This window comes from Enoplosus armatus, chromosome 18 (genome assembly GCF_043641665.1).
Source record: "Enoplosus armatus isolate fEnoArm2 chromosome 18, fEnoArm2.hap1, whole genome shotgun sequence".
Taxonomy (NCBI): Eukaryota; Metazoa; Chordata; class Actinopteri; order Centrarchiformes; family Enoplosidae; genus Enoplosus; species Enoplosus armatus.
The window spans coordinates 19,530,650-19,548,687 of NC_092197.1; the positions used below are offsets into that span (position 1 = coordinate 19,530,650).

Here is an 18,038-nt window from a genome sequence, read left to right on the forward strand (position 1 = left end):
CGTTTGAGCTGCATGCAGGTAAACAGTCCAAGACACAGAACGCAATGGCCGAAATGCAGTCCCTCTGAGCCCGGCGGAACCCTAGAGGTGAGATTAGTTGTCCGTTACGCCCAGATTTCCATGCATACGCCACTGCAGTCAGTATATTTTCGGTCTATGGCTGTGCCACTTTTTCATGAAAATGTCATTTTGTAAATTGTCCAGTGTGGATGTTTAACTTGCTACATGCTCAAATTTACACTTTCTCTTTTGTTATGGTTCCCAACCCCCCCCCCCCCCCCCCCCCCCTAACTTTACGCCCATGTTACTGCTGACATATAATCATGCCCACCTTAGTTTTTTCGAGCAGCATAAAGGGACTGTATTCCTTTTGAAATGCAGCATGATGATTTGTCGTTGAATCCATTTAAATTGCACTCAATTGAACTCAACTGACCCCCCCCCCCCCCCCCCCAAATAAGTGTTGTGTGCATATTTACTTTGAAGGTGAATGGAAGTGAATGTGGCCAGCTTGATGCAGCTGGTGCAATTATACAGAAGCGGCGAGTAGATTGTTTTCCGCCCCTGACCGCAGTCTCACAGGCGCCGCACTCTTAAAAGCTCTGGCCATCGACCTCCCATCGGATCCTTCAGGTTTAGGCTACGGGGGAATGCTGAGGTTCGACTGTACCGTCACGCTCGGGTTTAGCGGTTTGTCAGACCCGCCGAAGGAACGGACGGCGTACGTTAGAGCAACACGTCCTGGGAGGTTAGAGTCAGGGCACAGAAAACACTCGCCTTCGCGCCGGGCCCTCTGCAGCCACACCCTCGCCCGCTTTGATGACACGGCAGAAAAACAAAACAACAACACAACTGCATACTCCCATGAGATGCGACTATTAGACACTGACATTTTTAAACCAGCATCGTACTGGGAATGGAATTATAAATGGTAATAAATGGTATATAAGCTAGAGTGACAGACAGCTCTCTGGGCTAATGGGGATGCTGATGCTGCCAGACTGACTTAGTGGGCTGAGATCCCATTAAAGGCCCCGTATCATGCTCATTTCCTGCTCTGTATTTTTTGTGTATTTTTTTCGTGGCCGACTGTATAGTTGTGACATCACAATGTGACGGCTCGTTTAAAGGCACAGTGTCTGAATGCGGGCTGTGTGGACTGAGCGCTTTGATGCTTTTCCCAGTATTTATTCAGCACCCAGATCTGCTTTACAACCAAACAAGACGTGGACGTCTCACTTTCTACAACATGGGACTTTTAATTGATCGAAGTATTCAGAATATTGCAGCTGTCCGCCCCCTGTGAAACCTCAATGAATCTATCAAGCCTCGTATTTGCTTGTCCTGCCGGCAATAATACTGTAAACCCTCTGAAAACCACTGCATCTCTGTCACCCTCTCTCTCTCTCTAGCTTGTCCTCCTTGTCCTCTCCTGTCCCTCAGGCTCACTGCCCAGGAGCAATGGATCTGTACGACTTTCTGCAACTGTGCAGCTGAAGAGCAGCAGTCGGGCAGTCAAATGCCTTGCAACATGCGTTCCCGCCCACCGACCCCGTCGTTTGTGATACCAACACCAGATGGCGCCAAAGTGAGGCATTTTCAAATAAAAACTCAATATTCATTTCTTTATATTTATTGTTATATCATGTTTTCCTGATTACAGTCTATTCTGATGCTCCTAGTTTGGCAAACTAAATTTGGTATAGCTCCTTTTGTTAAGTGTACCGATTCATTTATGTTCTGGCATCCATAGATATCCATCCATCCACCGTCTGGTACTTGATCCAGGGACGGGAGGCTGAGCAGGCCCGTCCCCGTCCTGGATCGACTCTGGAGTCTCCTACCTGTTTGGAAGCGCCTGGAAAAACCACCCAGAGGGCGACGTCCGGCAGCTCCCTCTTCACCACCAACGAGCACTGCTGCAAGTGCCTCAACAACAAAATGTCCAGACACAGGGCAAGTAAAAATTTGCAGCGATTGTGTCTCAACAGATATCGACTGGAACTTTGCTCCAGTGTAACGAGATCCGCCTAGCTAACTAGCTAGCTAGCTGGCAGAATCAAAGACTTGACCCGTTTGTTGAAGAGAGTTGGTACGAGTGAGTACAGTGATTGATTTTTAATGGCTTCATAAACAACTATATAAAACAGTTCATAAAAATTCATGCACTTTCAGTGTAAATTCATTTTGAAATATAGAGGAAATCTATGTACAACAGTGTGAACCGTAACAGTGACTTCATTCAGTTGGGTGGTTCACCACAAATATACTTGGCTGCATAGAAACATTGACATTATTGCCTACGTAGAAAATAAAACGAAAAAAAGTAAAGAAACAATATGTAAAAAGTTTAGTTTGTCTAAGATCTAACGGGTGCTTATACTTGAAAGACCACAGTCTCTTTCCAGACTGCAAAAGTCAGCTCCTTCCAACTCACTGATGTCGACGCACCGAGACAAAAAGAACTAAGCACTAGTGAATAAAACTGAGCATCGTTAAAGAACTTTCCCTTTAACAAAAGTTACATTCTGAAAGCATTATCATGAAAGAACTAATATACAGAAACTCACTTGTAGAACGACAAAAAAGCCTGAGTTGATGGGGGAAAAGTACAGTCATAATAAATCCCAAAAGCCTGAGGAAAAAAGACCACTGATTTACTATTTTACAAAAATTTACAACAGTATTACTGGAGGAAAAAAAAAACATGATACAAGTCATTTGAGAAAAAAAAAAAAATCCATGTTATTTTTTTTTTTTTTTACAGCTACGATATGTTATTAAATAATTCACGCCTGGTGGGGGGGAGGGGGGGGTGGGAAGAAAAAAGAAAACCTGCTGAGGAAATGAGAAATGCTTTAAATGAGGTACTTAAGGTGGTGAGCCCGAGCCCAGATTGGATTCAACCAGACACCTTTACATCGACTTGTAATGCGAGTCATGTGACAAACTGACGTTCTCATCGAGTTAACGCTTAAATAAAAAGGTAGGTAAATCACATGAAGCATGAGAGAGAGAGAGAGAGACAGACGAGACGAACATGAGGGAACAGTCAAATACAGGATCCAGTGTCGTGGGTTGGTGGGAATATGAGGCAGCACTCAGGGTCAATTGTGTCCGTTTCCAGAGTTTAAAAAAAAGTCTATAAAAATAACCCAAAAAAATTGTGCCGCATGCTGTTGAACCTAACACAACGCTGCGGCTTTAAACTCTTAAATACAAAAATATGCTTTGATTTTTGATCTGCTGTCGGGGTTTGAGCCGCTCCCTGGCGGTCATCTCCCAGGTGCCCGGGGTGAGCTGCGGCTGAAGCGAGGAGATGACAGCCATGCTGAACTGACTGATAACACAGTGCTTCAAACAGCTTCAGGCTGGAGTCCACAGTCCCTGTAAGGCATTTGCTGTGTGTTGCTGAGTCTATGGCTGCTACTAGCAGACCCGGGCAGCTCCTGTTATGTCTTGCGGCTGCTCCAGATCTGCTCCGGCGTGCTCTTGTGGTCCGACGAGTAGTCGAAAGGTGAGCGGTGTCCCATGGGCGAGCGGGAGTCATAGGGCGAGCGCTGGTCTCGGGGGGAGCGGGGCCCGCTGGCCGAGGCCCGCTGCTCCGTCTGCCAGTCCGAGTGGTAGCGGTAGGAGGAGCGGTGGTCTGAATGGGAATGATCCTTCACGTCCAGACGATGGTCTCTGCTGGAGCGGAACTCCTCCAGCTTCCTGTGCTTTCCGTCATTGTAGTATCTGCGTGTACACAGAGCGTCAGCATCACTGAACAACAGAGCTGCAAGGTGGCGACACATATTCTGGACCAAAGATTGGAGCCTTCTTCGCTGTCTTTTGGATGCTGATAGAAGACATTGGAGTAAAAGAAACCTGGACCATCACCTCAGCTACTCCAACATAAAGAGCTATGAAATTCTAATACTTTTAAAGAACTGAAATGAGGCCGGACCATATGACCTAAAAATCCCGGTTAGACCCCTTTAAATTACAACGGGACCACTGGTGGAACGTTTGATGACAAAACGGTTTCTGTAGATTTTGTTACTTTGTAGACATTACCGGCAAATGGTGATGTCAGACAATTCAAGCTGGTAAGAGTTTCATAATGTATGACACATTAAATGTGTTGCCCAGCTCTAGATTGAACAGTTGTGGCCCTCGTGAATGTAACGTGGTAGCCACTCTTGGCGTTAGCATCGTCTTCACTTCGTGCATGCACTTGCGGAATCTATATTTCAAAGGCTCGTTATTGCGGCTTTGCGTTTCTCTGTAATGAAGCACAACGTTACTTATCATTTTTTAAATAATTAAATGAATATCATAAACATTTTTTGGACCGTAATAACGATATAGTCTCAACAGGCTTGAATTTGGTAGACTGACATAGTCCCTCACCTGTCCTGTCTGTCTCTGTCTCTGTCCCTGTCCCTGCTGTCTGATCTGTAGTGGTCTCTGTCCCGGTGGTCTTTGCCGTTGCTGAAGGAGGAGTACGGCCTTTTCCTGGACTCCCCGCCTGTGGTCTTCCTGTGGGACTCGGTGCCGTGTCTCTCCATGCTGCTGCCGCTGCTCTCGTGGTATCGGCCCGACGGCGGGTGCCTGTCGGAGCTGCAGCTGTCCCTGCTGCTCTCGTCCTGGTGAGAGTTGTCCTTCAGCCTTTCGATATCTGAGGACGAGGACAGACAGATGAATCGGCGCGCGGAGAGCAAGGGGGGCGAGTCGCCGCGGCGCGCGGCAAGAGGGAAACGGACTGTACCTGCGTGTTTGTAGCCGTGGGTGTTTGCGCTTCTAGTGTTCTGCTCCATTGCCTGAAACAGAGGTAGCACGGATTCCTAATGTCAGTACAGGATGTCATCATGTAATCCACATCAAAGAATTACTGTGGGGCCGTCCCATACCTGGGCGTTCTCTTGTCTTTTCTTGATTGCGTGCTTGTACAATTTATGTAGCTTCCTGGCGTCAAACTCCGTGAATTTGGAGACAAATATCCACAGGTTTCTGTAAAAGACACAAATGACAAAAGTCCAAATCCAGGCGGTTTGGTCTGATTACACTGCACAAGAACTCTAAAACTGGGTTTAAACATGCTGAAGTTAAGCAGCAAAAGACCGTCTGTAAATGATGTCCTGCAGAACTGTCCCCAGATCTGTCAAATAAATACTGAAGAGACCCGTCATCTGGCCTCGGAAAGCAAGAAATATGGTTTCGTATGAGCTGAAGCAAAAAGAACACCACCAATAGCAGGAAGGTGAAGACAGTCAATCTGGGGCCTACTTGTGCCCCAGGAGCGACTGCGGGGGGGGGGGGTGTACTAACTTTCTCCACTGTTTGATGTGGTCGGGATTTGAATACTCCTTCAGACACTCGGTGATGTGGTCGCCGATCTTTATGAGGCACTGTCTCGTGTGCTCGAGCTGCTCGCGCTCCGACAGCCCTTTCTCCGGTCGGTCCAGCTGCTTCAGCGCCGCCTTCACCGGCCGCATCCTCTCTTTGCACTGCAGCGGTCAAAGACAACACGTTAAAAACGCCGCATGATCTTTTTTAGCCGAAAAAAAAAACAATTATAAATAAATGTGGAATAAATGTTTGGTACAATTAGTGAAATGCAACTGATCTCATGTTGCTTTTTTTGTTTTTTTGGCTTTGTCCTCATGGAGTGTAGATTGACGCGCTGCATGTTTGCTACCTGAAGACGGAGCTATCGGTGGCACGTACCACACTGAAGGTCCTCTGGTCCAGTTCGTCAGACTCGTCGGACACCGGCACGGTGTCTCCACTCGCCGTTATGTGGACCGGCCCGTCGGAGGCCTTCTTCGCTCGCTCTCGTACCTCCGCCTTCACTTCATTCTGATAATAAAAAAGAAAAAAAAAAGCAGTCAATTTCTCAGCAAATCGTCACTTACACTGACTGCCTTCAGCAAAATTGATCAATGAATCAAGCCTATGTAGTAAACTATAGCAGTAAAAGAATACATCACGTATAGAATTATTATTTCACCTTTTCCATGCTCTCCTCTTTATACACCGCCTCCAGAGGCTTCGTTTCTTTTTTCTCTTTTGGCTCCTTCGCCTCTCGAATGTCCCAACTGTCCTCCTTCTTCTCCTTTTTGCTTTCTTTTTTGATCTCTTTTCCTTTGACCTCCCTCTCCCCCGATGAAGAAACCTCCTCCTGCTCAGGCTCCTCCTCGTTGTCGTCGTTGTCCTCGTCGTCGTCCTCCTCCTCCTCCTCTTCCTCCTCCTCCTCCTTCACCACCACCACCCTGTCTGCTCGGCCCCGTCGGCTCGGCGCCTTCACTGGTGCCGCCTCCTTGAAAGGGGTCAAAGTGCGTCACGCGTCAACTCCAAACTGAATCTCTTTCATGCTACGGCAAGCAAAGCGGTACGGGTCGTATCCAAACGTACCTTTTCCTCCTCAATTTCGTCCTCGTCATCCGACCTCTTGTCCGATGGGGGATCTGAGGACGTGCTCTTCGTCACCTCGTCGGTCTTGGTTGGCTTCAGGGTTTTGCTCTTTTTACTTCTTGGTTTCCTCTTCCGTGAGTTGGCCTGCGGACACACAAAGAGGCAGGGTAGATTCCATCCATGCCAGACTTGAAAAACGACTCGTATAGAAGCGTTCTAGTTAGTGATGCAGACGGAGACTTACTGTCCCCGCTTGTTTCTGGGCTTCCTTTTTGGCCAGGTCCTTGCTCAGCAACTTAATGAGGTAGTCTGCTCTGGTCTGTAGCTGTTTGGCCTGTGGCTTCTTATCAGGGTCGTCTGGTAGGAGCTGGTCAACGATGGACACAGTAAACATCACTACATGGTTTTTAATGGAAGATGATAACAGCGCTGCGAGCAAGTAAACGTGACATAAAAGCTGTTTTACTGTATTACTGATGAAGGTACCCATGGTTTGGAGGGGTTTATATAAAATCGGTCAAAAGCTCTGAAATCTAATATGCGAGTTGGCTGCAGGACAGCGTCAAGCATCACAAAGAATCAGCTGTGTATTCGCCGACACTTCCAACGCATCGCGTATCCGAAACTCACCTTGTGTGTGAGATTGAGGTCCGGGTCCATCTTGATCATCTCCCAGCTGCCGTAACCGTACTCGTAGATTCCTATGAGGAGGCTGGAGTCGTCCTCCTTCCCCCACTCGATGTCAAAGTGTGCTGCCTTCGAGTGGCACGGAATCATGTACCTGTTCAAAATGCGCACGATCGGGGACAGGATATGAGAGAGAGTAACTCGCTGGATATCACACAGACCTACAGAAACAATGCCCACCCCTGTCTAACAGAAATCATGTGTAGCATGCCGGGGGAGCCTTACTTCTTCCTCTCCTCGGGGTCAGCAGGGATGGCCTTGTGGAGCGGAGCCAGCTCTTCCTCGTGGGAGATAACAAGCTTGGCGTTCACCTGGACTCCAGAGATCCTGAATGTAGGGCCTTTTACCTTCCCTCTTCTGCCTCCTGATGATCAAACAAGTGGGGAAAAACAAGCCGTCAACATTGTATCGAAGGAGGGCGGCGACGACTTCACAGGCATTAACAGAGGGGTCCCCCATGTTTGATTCTTTTTTTGTTTTTCCTGATTCTTGAGGCACAAAAAAGGAGGAGGATTAGGACTTTTCTGCATCTGGATCCAGACGTGCCTCAAAATGACTGGTGGTTCAAATTTCAAGTGGGCCCCAGATTAAACCCTGGCACGCCAGCATTTCCGTTAATATACAAAAAGGACTCGTTTGGTTACCCGAGGTCTTCTCTGGTCCGCAGGGGTTTTCTCGAAGTGTCCGCACACAGCCGTTGTGAACCGTCTCTGCCAAGCGCTTCAGGTCGTGTTCGGACTTATCCACAAGTTCAGCGTCACGAGCGATGGCATCCAACCTGCGCGGGGAGGACACGCGTTGAGCAGGCGGCGTGGCGCGTTGTTAAAAACAATACGTAAAAGAAACTCTGAAGCAGCTTACCTTTCCAGTGGTCCTCCGAATTTTTTGTAACTCTTGACAAACCTGGAAGGAGTTCGCAGAGGTGTTAGAAGGAATATGTGAGGAGGAGCAGACGTACAGCCAAACTGAGGAACGGGTTGTTAATATAAAATCACCTCCGGATCTCAGCGTCGCTGAAGCCCTTGATGTTTTCTCTTGGAATGGTTCGAGGCCGTCCCCGTTTCTTTGGCCTCTTTCGGTCTGAGGGGGAGTCGCTGTCGGACCCAGAATACCTCCTGTTCCTGCTCTGCCGGCCCTGACTAGCGTTAAAGCTTATCTGTACCAACCAAGAAAAATCAACAGGAAGTTCATTAAGGACCCAAAACACCCACGTTTCTTCTGGAAACTAACAACCTACACCACCAGTCCTTATAATACGCAGCAGGACTTGTACTCGTGTACCTGTTTGGCGCAATTCCTCATGCGTGGCAGCAAATAGATTTCCTCCAGCTCCTTCTGTCTCTCCTCCTCCTCCATCCTCTTCCTCTGCTCCTCAGGAATGATGTCGTCCCAACTCCGCTGACTGCGTTCAGAGTCGATATCTATTTCCTCGTCCTCCATCATGGAGAAGTTGGCCACCTGCGTGGGTCAGGTCAACAAACGACTGTAAATGTTCACTTGCTGAAGTTAAGTTGCGCTCAAACGGTTTTGGATGTTGTTCAACTGGCTTCTGAAACAAGAAACAGATTTTCTTTGGGGTTTTTTTTTACCTTGAACTGAGACAGCAGTTCTTCTCCCACCGTGGAGGGTCCGGGATCATTCTCCCTGGTCTCCGCTCTTTTGAGGATCTCGTCAATGTCCATTTCCTACACAGCAGAACAGGCCGTGACATGCTACTCCAACATATTTCGGAGAAGTGTGATTACGCACATACAACTCCGTATATAACTACATACCTGAGGCTCCTGTTCTTCACCCTCTGGCTCTTTGAAAAGCTCCACAGCACCAAACTTCAGGATGGCAGACAGCTCCTCCTTGTTGAATGGTGCTGAACTGCATGTAATAAAAACGTATTCAAGTGAGGCAACGACAAAGTAGACAGTCAATACGGATAAAATCTCCTTATTTGATTTGAAAAGCTGCTCTCAGTCGATAGCAAGGTGGTCACCGAGCACAGAGGGTTTAGTTCAAGGGATGTGAGCGAGAGGAGGAAAGTCAGTGAAGCAGCAGAATGCAGCATGTGTTGCTTGCCTGGAGGGAGCGGCGCCGGTGTGGAGGACCGTTTTCCCTGTGGTGTCCATCCTCTGAATGACAAGGTGGTCCAGCACCATTTTCTTCTTCGCCCTCTCAATGATGTCCTCCTCCACTGAGCCCTTCGTCACCAGACGGTAGATATTCACCTGCCAATCCACAAGCAAACAGTGTCAGGCGGTATCAACGGGGCGGCATTTTAAAACGCTCTGGATAATGGGGCCGCCAACAGAAAGTAGAAGATCCTAATCATCAGTCAGACTGACACCCCTCAGTTGACTAAGATTCTTTTTTTTTTTCGGTCCCCAGAAGTAGCTGCAGAGTGAGCGCTCCTCGCTTTCACGCTGCCCTCTGGGGTAAAAATCATCCCATCTGCAACGGGTACAGGCAGCCGTGGACCAGGACCCAGTGAGAGTCCGGGTGAGATGGAGGCAGCTGCCTGGTTCTGTTTAGAAGTGGTGAATTTACAGCTCACGGCAACTTAACACGATATAGTCTCTGGCTTTTGTTTCATATCTAGGGGCAGCAAAAAGTTGCCCATTTCTGATGAGACGTTAGCGTAGTTAGCGCGCATTAGCTCGGAGGTTTAACTTGGTTTGTTTGCTATATTACTGAACGGCCCGCAGAACCCGTTCAGAACCCGTGGTCCACTCGCCATAGTCTCACAAAGTCCTGTGGGAAACACTGCAACATAAGACTTCCTGTTGCTGCGTCGCAATTTCAGTGCTCCACTGGCCAACTATTCGAAGGCGTTTGTTGTGAAGCAGCTAGTGTCCTGTAGCCACAGTCAACATGGTGTGACTCACTGCCAACTCCGCAGTGCGTATAAATGTCGGTGCCTGCTAGCATACTGCAGCAAAATACATCGCAAACAAAGAAATGGTTCTAGGTTTATGAGAGTTTCCGCTTACCTGTCTTTTCTGCCCGATCCTGTGGGCTCTGGCCTGGGCCTGCAGATCATTCTGGGGGTTCCAGTCCGAGTCAAAGATGACCACTGTGTCGGCAGATGCCAGATTGATACCCAGACCACCCGCACGCGTTGATAACAGGAAGCAGAAATCCTGGGCACACAAGTGGAGGTTGACTATATGTTACAGTCCTGGTTTATTCAAATAACGCGGAGACTGAATTTACTATATCCAGGGCACAGAACTTACCTCCGAGCCCTCGGCATTAAAATGATCCAAGGCCTGCTTCCTCATCTCCCCTTTGATGGAGCCGTCTAATCTCTATACAAATTTACATTTCAAACATTTCAAATTCAGAAATTCACAACAGAAATGTGTAGATGGCATTCTATCTTTTCTGGTTAGCAAGAACGAGATTGTATGCATTCAAGTGCAATGTACTAATGGTCAAGTGAGAACAGTGTGTAGCTACCTGAAAGAGGAACTGTCGGCTCCTCAGGTAATCAGCCAGGATATCCAGCATCCGTACCATCTGGGAGAAGATGAGAACTCTGTGGCCTCGCTCCTTCAAGCGCACCAGCAGTTTGTCCAACAGCACCAGCTTCCCACTGCTGCGGATCAGTTGCTATAAAGAGGAAACGATGTCGATAGAGTCAAAATTCAAACAAGTCCATTCATAATATGGTTTTTCACATTATATAAATGAGCAAAACCTGTATGGTCCAAGAGGCTTTCTTTGGAGAGCACACTGAGCTGGACTTGTTTGTCAAATTTCAAGTCGATCGGACTTAAGGCGGGAGGGGCGTGTCCTTTCTAAATTTCTATTTTTGGGCCTCAATGACAGCGCCACCATGTGGCTGATTGGGCTCATGTTTCTAGGGAAGCTATAGCCTCGAAAAGACGTTTCCGTGGTCGCCGACAGTTTGCGGACTTGCACCGGTCGTGCATGTGCCTTTTCCCCCCTTGCACCTTTAAAAGCAAGATGGGCAACCACTGGGAACCACTGCTCTAAAGCATGTGCATGTCGGCGCGCTTGCTGTGCGTACACTCTGCACAGTCACTGGTTTTCCCAGTCAGCTTCAGGGAAAACAAGCAGAAGCACCTAATCACACCACAAAGGCCACATATTGAATGGAGGTATTTGTTTAAGCCTTTTTTTTTTTTAGTAACTAAATTGATCCGGAGGTGAAACGTCACAATGAGAGATATTTACAAGTTGGCAAAAAGTTGAGGCCAACAGCTCAATCAGTCACAATCAGCTGGGGGGGGGGGTGTCAGGATAAAACCTCATTCAAAAACATACACTTGGTCGGGGCTAACAGAAGGCCAGATGTTGCAAAACAAGAGCATGAATTAAACAAACCTGTAAGGCTTCAACTTTGTTGAGGAACTCGTTGTCCTCTGGGGGCTTGATAAGGTAACAGTGGTTGCAACACTTCTTCAGCTCCATCATGATGTTCAGGAAGCCCGACGTGCTGCCTTTCGTACCTTTACTCAGAGCCTTGTAGTTCCGGGTCAGGATCCATCTGATTGAAACAGAAGACACACGCATACATTACCATTACTATACTAGTCCATATCTACATGTTTTCTTCTGTTTAAACAAAAAGGGTAGCGTTCAGCTCTTACTTGTAATACTGTTTCTGGATAGCGCTCATCTCCACTCTGAGAATCTGCTCCACTTTGGCAGGCAGCGACTTCTCCACATCCTTCTTGACTCGGCGCAGCAGGAAAGGTTCCAGCTCTTTGTGCAGACTGGTGTAGCCCGAGTCCCTGCCTTTGCCGTGATCCTCCTCAAACAACTCCCAGGAGTGAAATCTTGAGAAACGAGACGTGCGACACGCAACAGTCAGTACCCGCACAGGTTGTAGGTTTTCACGTTACACTCCAAAAAACTTTTTCTATTTTAAATATGACTACATGCTGTTTCTGGAGCAGCAACAGGAAAAAGGACAGGAGGGCTCTGCAGCGGGTGATTAAAACCGCCAAGACCATCATTGGTACCCATCTACAGAGCATCGGTGAGCATCGGTGAGCATCGGTGAGCACCCCCCCCCCCCCCCCCCCCAAGTGCAACAATTGATATGGCCTACTTCTCGGGCATAATGAAGCGCAGCAGGGACCAGAGTTCTTTCAGGGAGTTCTGCAGTGGCGTTCCTGTGATCAGAAGCCTGTGATTGGACTTGAAGTCCATCATGGTCTTGTAGAGGAGGGAGTCGTCATTCTTCAGTCGGTGTGCCTCATCCACACCAATGAAGGCCCAGTTTACACTGCCCAAAAATGACTGGAGACACAAACACGTGTTACAGGTTTCAGGGTGTGCCGACATCATTTCATATGGGTCGTAAATAAAAGGAGATTAAGTGACAAACAAACGGCAGACCATGATCCATGACTAAGTGAAGTAGCTGCTGAGCTGACCTTGTCTTTGAGAAGAATCTCGTATGTCGTGAGGAGGATGTTAAATTTCAGTCTCTTGCTGTGGACGTGCATCCACTCGTGTGTCCTGATCTATTAAATGGAAAAACACGGGGGAAAAGGAAACATCAAGCATGTTAAGAAAGTCACCCATACATCTTAACCTTCAATTACAAGAGAAGGGGAATACAAAATTGTCTATCAATATAGGTGTGTAAGTGACCACCGTACCATGTTCCTGCTGCTGATGTCTCCCAGGTAGACCACAACGTTCATCTGAGGGGCCCAGAGCTGGATTTCTCTCTGCCAGGAGGTTAGTGTGGAGAGAGGCACAACCAGCAAGAAGGGCCCATACAGTTGGTGGTCATTAAATAGGTAGTTGAGGAAAGAGATGGTCTGGATGGTCTTCCCTAAACCCATTTCATCAGCGAGGATGCAGCTGTTGCCTCTATGAAGGATGACGAGAAAAAGAGAGCATCGGCAAAAGCTCAGATTGTGGGCCTGCCACACACCGCTGAGTGACGGGGCGTCCAGCATGTGACCGTGGGAATGTACTTGTGTACAGTGAAAGCTGAGAACTGAAGGAACGCTTGAGTCATACTTGCACCAGGAGTGGGCCATCCAGTTCAGACTGTCCAACTGGTAGTCTCTGAGCTCCAGTCCGTCCCCTCCTATGTAAGACGGCTGCTTCTTCATGGGCACAAACCGGGGTCTCTGTTTCAGCACCTACAGGAAAGGACAGCAGCTGGTGAGGTCGCAGTTCGGTTTATTTCAGGTTGGAAACCTGACATACCACACCGAGTCAGACTAAATTCAAAACTCGACTCGGCTGCAAGTTACCTTGCAGTCCCTGGATGGAATGGTCTTAGACTGGTTTCTGCTCATGTAGTCGTCGATGCATTTCTGGAACTTTTTGGAGATCAGAGCGCCGTCTTCCCAGCTACACTCGGAGTATGATAAACCCTGCCACTTGCACAGGTAGTCCGGGTAACCAGCTGCTGACTTCTGGTTTGAATGCCCTGCTCAAAAAAGGAATTCAGAAACCTCTTTAGTGACACAAAAAGCGAGTGGCATCAAATATATGCAGAGTAAAGTGTTTAACACAAGCTACAAGTGACGAAAGGTAGGAGGTGCACCTATGATCCGCTCTACAAGCTGGTATTGAGAGTGCAGATCATCCATCAATTCCTCCTGACAATTGAAATACTCTATATCCTCTGGTGAAGCCGCCTTTAACCTGGAGAGAGGGGGGGAAAAAAGCATTACAAAGTAAGCAATAGCCTGTATTCCATTTCTACTCTGGGGCAAAGCAACACATTTTCAGATGGTAAATTAAAGTTCAAATTCTCGTTTTCAGAAGATGACCGGCTTGAATCCCTCTAGAGACTATGAAATTGTAGGCGCCAACAGCACTGCAGCAAAAGAGCAACCTGGGTAACCTCTGCACACCAACGCAATGGTCCCGCTGAAATAAATGAGGTGTCTCTTAATAATGTAATTGCTCAGGAGACACAACAGGGACAAATATGATTAAAATTTTAACCAATGAAGGTGGCCCAAGTCGTCATCACTCACATGGGTCAGAGGGGTTTCATGGGGCCTTGTAGCGTGACAGATGTGTCAGTGGCTTACACTGCAAGTCAAACTGAATACAAGCTCCACAGGGTGATATTTTAAGTTAACAGTTGTTTAGGTTGGTACGTTTAGGTTCAACAAAAAAAACAGCATTTTTCAAGGGGAATTTCTTTTAAAATGACTTTTTAAGACGTTTTTTAAACTACTATTACAGTGTGTGTGTGTGTGTGTGTGGGGGTGGGGGGGGGGGGGGCTGCTCGGTTGGAAACAGACATAACGGTTGGAAAGCTCACCAGCGACTGTTGGTTAAAACGTGAACGCACTACAGGAAAACAGCAGGTCTAAGATCAGCGTTCTTTAAACACATTGTATGCAGACGGATGTTTAACATTTGACGCTTCCAACTATCGGAAGCTAACGTTACCTGGCAACCTTAGCTAGCTTAGCCAAACAGTCAGTGACACGGATAGTTCCTTTTGAGACATTTAGGGATAATGTCAAGGAGGAAAGGTCAAAGCCAAAAACCCTCAGCATCCTCATCACCTCCAGTATTTAACCCATAAGCCCAGCCCCGGGTCGACGAAGCGCAGCCGGCGAGCAACTCACCCTCACTAAAGCAGAGCACGTTTTTTTAATGTGTGCTGAATAAATGACTAATTTCTAACGACACATTACTTAGTCATATTTTCTAATCTCCCGCACTGGGCTGCCAGCTACTTGCCACAGGGCTTGACAACTTTTCTAGGGGGAAACCCTGCTTCTATAACTTTTGTCGGTCATGTGGTGCTCGCCATATTTGTCCAGTGTCAGATTGTGATGACGTTTAATAAAGCGAGAAGCTCTTACCATCTCTTTTTCTCCTGGTCCTTCTTCTTGAAATTATCCAGTTTCTTCATGCCCTTGACGTTCTGTAACTTGAGTGTCTCCTCTGTCTCCCAGGTGTTGTGGATATGGGCCCAGTTCTTCCACTTTATCAAATACTGGATATCACCAGCCTCTTTGTGGGGATTGAAGTTGGCATTGGGGTCCCCGTCTGCTTCTACAGCGTATACAGTGGTTACACTTCCTGTTGCTGTTAGGAAAAAAATAAAGAAATACTGAGTAACATATCTCTTTATTCATCCATCCGAACTAGAGGACTTTTGGGGGGGTACAGAGTAACAGGAAGTTCAAGCTGTTTGTGTCTTTGTGACTTCCCCTAAATAAAATGTCTAATTCATTTTCCCTGCAATTCCTTCCCTAAAATGTCATGATAATCCTGAAATTTCATACCAGGCTTAAGTAGATGAGGAGATGACATCAATCTTACCACTGTGGTCCTTACCTCTTTTCCTTCCTATTCGGCTGTCCATTACTCTCTCCAGTGTTTCAAACTCGTCTTCCTCAGGCTGCGGGACATCTTCGCCCAGAACTTCCACCAGGTCGTCTGAGTCGGTCTTCAGCTCCTCGTCCTCCTTGTAGCTGATGTTGACTGTGGCCTGCCGCCGTGGACCCGCCGACGCCACCTTCTTGTAGTTGTCGTCCTCGTACTCGGAAGAAGAACCCTTTTGGGCTTTCTTCCTCTGGGTGCTGCTTTTCTTCCCGTTCCGAAAATTCATCCTTAGGAGGTGAAAAGGTAATGCATGTGCCGTTAAACTCAAGCCACTTTTTGTATTTCTTTAAAAGATCATCGGACTTGTGATCAATGCCTAAATGGCTGAGGTGAGTGACCACTACGAAGAGAAATAGTTAATCTGTGTACGCAGCCAGCCATTAAAGGGCAACTGCCCACTTACTTGGTTGGAGGCTTTCTGCTTTTGATTTTATGACTGGGCTCATAGTCTGATGCCGTTTCGTCACTGTTGTCCTCTGCTGATGAGTCTGATCCAGAACCACTCCCAGATCCAGAACCCGATCCAGAGTCAGAGGAGCCTGAATTTCTTCTTCTTTTGGATCCACTTGATGAATCAGATTCATCGCTACTTGATGAGTCCTAGAAAAGATTATCATCGAAGAGAGGATGTGCATGAGTGATCAGATAGTACAAATCCACTGTGCACCTCCAATTACAAGTGTTCCACTTAAGTACACTAATGACACCTTCAAATGGGCAGGAAAAGTGTATTGGGGATCAGTTTGAAACAAACCTCATCAGATCCGCTATTTGAGGAGCTTTGTCTCTGCTGCTGCTGCTGCTGCTGCTGCTGCTGAAGCTGCTGTTTCCTGAGCATAGCAGATCTTTGCACTGCTAGGATACTTGGGTTGGACTTCCAGAACTGCAATCAACGAGTGTAGTGGAAGATTAGCCGAAAGTGTGCAAACAGGTTAAAAACATTTTCACATGAGTCGACCACCTTGTTAAAACACCAAAAAAATAACCGAGCACTAGCAGTGTGCTGAAAATGTGTTCAACTGGGTCAAACCATCTGAACTCTGAGTGTAGAGCGACTCTGCTGAGTCTATGTTGACAAATAGTTGCAGTCACGCAGTGTTGAGCGCTTCGATGCCGATTATATCAAAGCAGCTTTACAGGTAACACATTATGATCCCCGTTAGTTTAAAAAATAAATAAATAGGAGCCCATCTTTACAAATGTCTTCAAAAATCACATTTCTTTACCTCAGCTCCGTCAATGTTTGACTTATTTGGCGGTTCCATCTTCTCCTTGGATTTCTCTGCATCAGAATCTGACTGGCTGCCAGAGTCTGAGCCACTACCTGAGTCACTGCTCCCTGATTGGCTGCTGCTGCTGGAGGAACTGGAACTGGAGCCTGAGCCGGACGCAGACGCTGAGCCCGATCCAGAACCGGATTCATCATCAGAATTACTGTCACGTGTAAACAGAAAATCGTAAGACACATATTTGTTCAGTAGTAATTAATAGATTAATCATCAATAAATCAAATCAGTTTGTGGACAACCAAAACTAATACCCTTTTCTAAACCGCTCAAGAATTAAGGTGTTTTACTCTGGGTGTTTGGCCTTTCGACTGAGTTACACGGTACTGACATCCATTCTGGTCTTATACACAGATAAACACAATGGCACATAAGACACTTAAAAGTGATGCATGCTTGTAGCTTATTTATTTACACAATGACAGCGCTGCATCCAAAAAATGCAGCCCCATCATTCATTTCAATGAGAGAACTGCGTTAATGCAGCTCCAGTGCCACCACAGAGGAAGGGATGTCCAGCAAAATAGTTCATCATGGCACAACTTTTACCACAACGCAATCCAACATCATCTGGCAATGCAAGAAGTTAGCCAGTTACTTATATGCAAGTGCACATTTGAGTTGGATTCCCAGGCACTGGTCTAATTCCACAGCAATCATTAATATCAGGAGCGAATTAATGCTGTCATCACAACTCTCCAGAATTGTAAAATCCTGCCTCACTGCAGTATATAATGCTGTGTAGTGTAAACAACTGACTTGTGCTAAACAACAACACTGTAAATAGCAGCGGCATACCATCAGGCATCAGTGTGGAACTAAATTACACATTTCAATGTAAACAAACAAATGGGAAACAATGGGTACGAAAGTATTCTGCTCCAGTCTAATGTGTAAAAATAAGGGTCAGATATACAGTTACAATTATCAATATATCATCAGCGGCATTGTCCGAGATGACTCGAAATATTTCAAACACTATCAACAAAATTACTCTGATGGCCTTTTGTGAAAGACAATCTGTTGTTTTACCTTGATTCTCCACTGCTGTTGCTTACACTTTCATCCTCACTGCGTCCAGCCATGTTGAAGTCCAAAAATATAGACTTCCCCCCTGACAACCTGCAGTATTATAATCCACGTGGTTAACCTGTAAGAGAAGATACACATTAACAATATTAGAAACACTGCCTGAGGAAATGCCAGCACTGTGTCTTTATTTCAGTAACATCAGCAGTATACACACAGAGGGTCCGATTAAGCTGTGCTTGTTACAATTCGGCTAAAACATGGCAAAATAACACAGTGCAGGTACAAATCCGCAGG

At 46.8% G+C, this 18,038-nt stretch overlaps 1 protein-coding gene across 1 annotated transcript; it reads right to left on the reverse strand.

Moving 5' to 3' along the window:
• Positions 1-2,782: 2,782 nt before the first annotated feature.
• chd1 (chromodomain helicase DNA binding protein 1) lies at positions 2,783-17,865 on the reverse strand. Its single transcript, XM_070924189.1, has 35 exons — positions 17,745-17,865; positions 16,653-16,860; positions 16,181-16,309; positions 15,830-16,026; positions 15,379-15,653; positions 14,901-15,126; positions 13,616-13,716; positions 13,320-13,498; positions 13,081-13,205; positions 12,711-12,927; positions 12,483-12,572; positions 12,155-12,345; positions 11,691-11,879; positions 11,425-11,587; positions 10,534-10,686; positions 10,311-10,382; positions 10,065-10,214; positions 9,154-9,302; positions 8,859-8,955; positions 8,673-8,768; positions 8,365-8,541; positions 8,079-8,239; positions 7,945-7,986; positions 7,728-7,861; positions 7,309-7,444; positions 7,027-7,177; positions 6,641-6,763; positions 6,397-6,540; positions 5,993-6,301; positions 5,710-5,841; positions 5,311-5,489; positions 4,893-4,992; positions 4,751-4,802; positions 4,393-4,660; positions 2,783-3,735 (listed from the first exon to the last, which is right to left on the reverse strand). The coding sequence occupies exons 1-35, from the start codon at positions 17,795-17,797 to the stop codon at positions 3,453-3,455; spliced, it is 5,451 nt and encodes a 1,816-aa protein (XP_070780290.1). The 5' UTR covers positions 17,798-17,865; the 3' UTR covers positions 2,783-3,452.
• Positions 17,866-18,038: the final 173 nt, after the last annotated feature.

Coding starts and splice junctions, on each gene's coding strand:
- chd1 (XM_070924189.1), bottom strand. CDS start 17,797: ATGGCTGGACGCAGTGAGGATGAAAGTGTAAGCAACAGCAGTGGAGAA. Junction 10,383..10,533: donor GCCGACAGTTCCTCTTTCAG/GTAGCTACACAC, acceptor AAATTTGTATAG/AGATTAGACGGCTCCATCAA. Junction 6,541..6,640: donor CCCAGAAACAAGCGGGGACA/GTAAGTCTCCGT, acceptor GTGTGTCCGCAG/GCCAACTCACGGAAGAGGAA.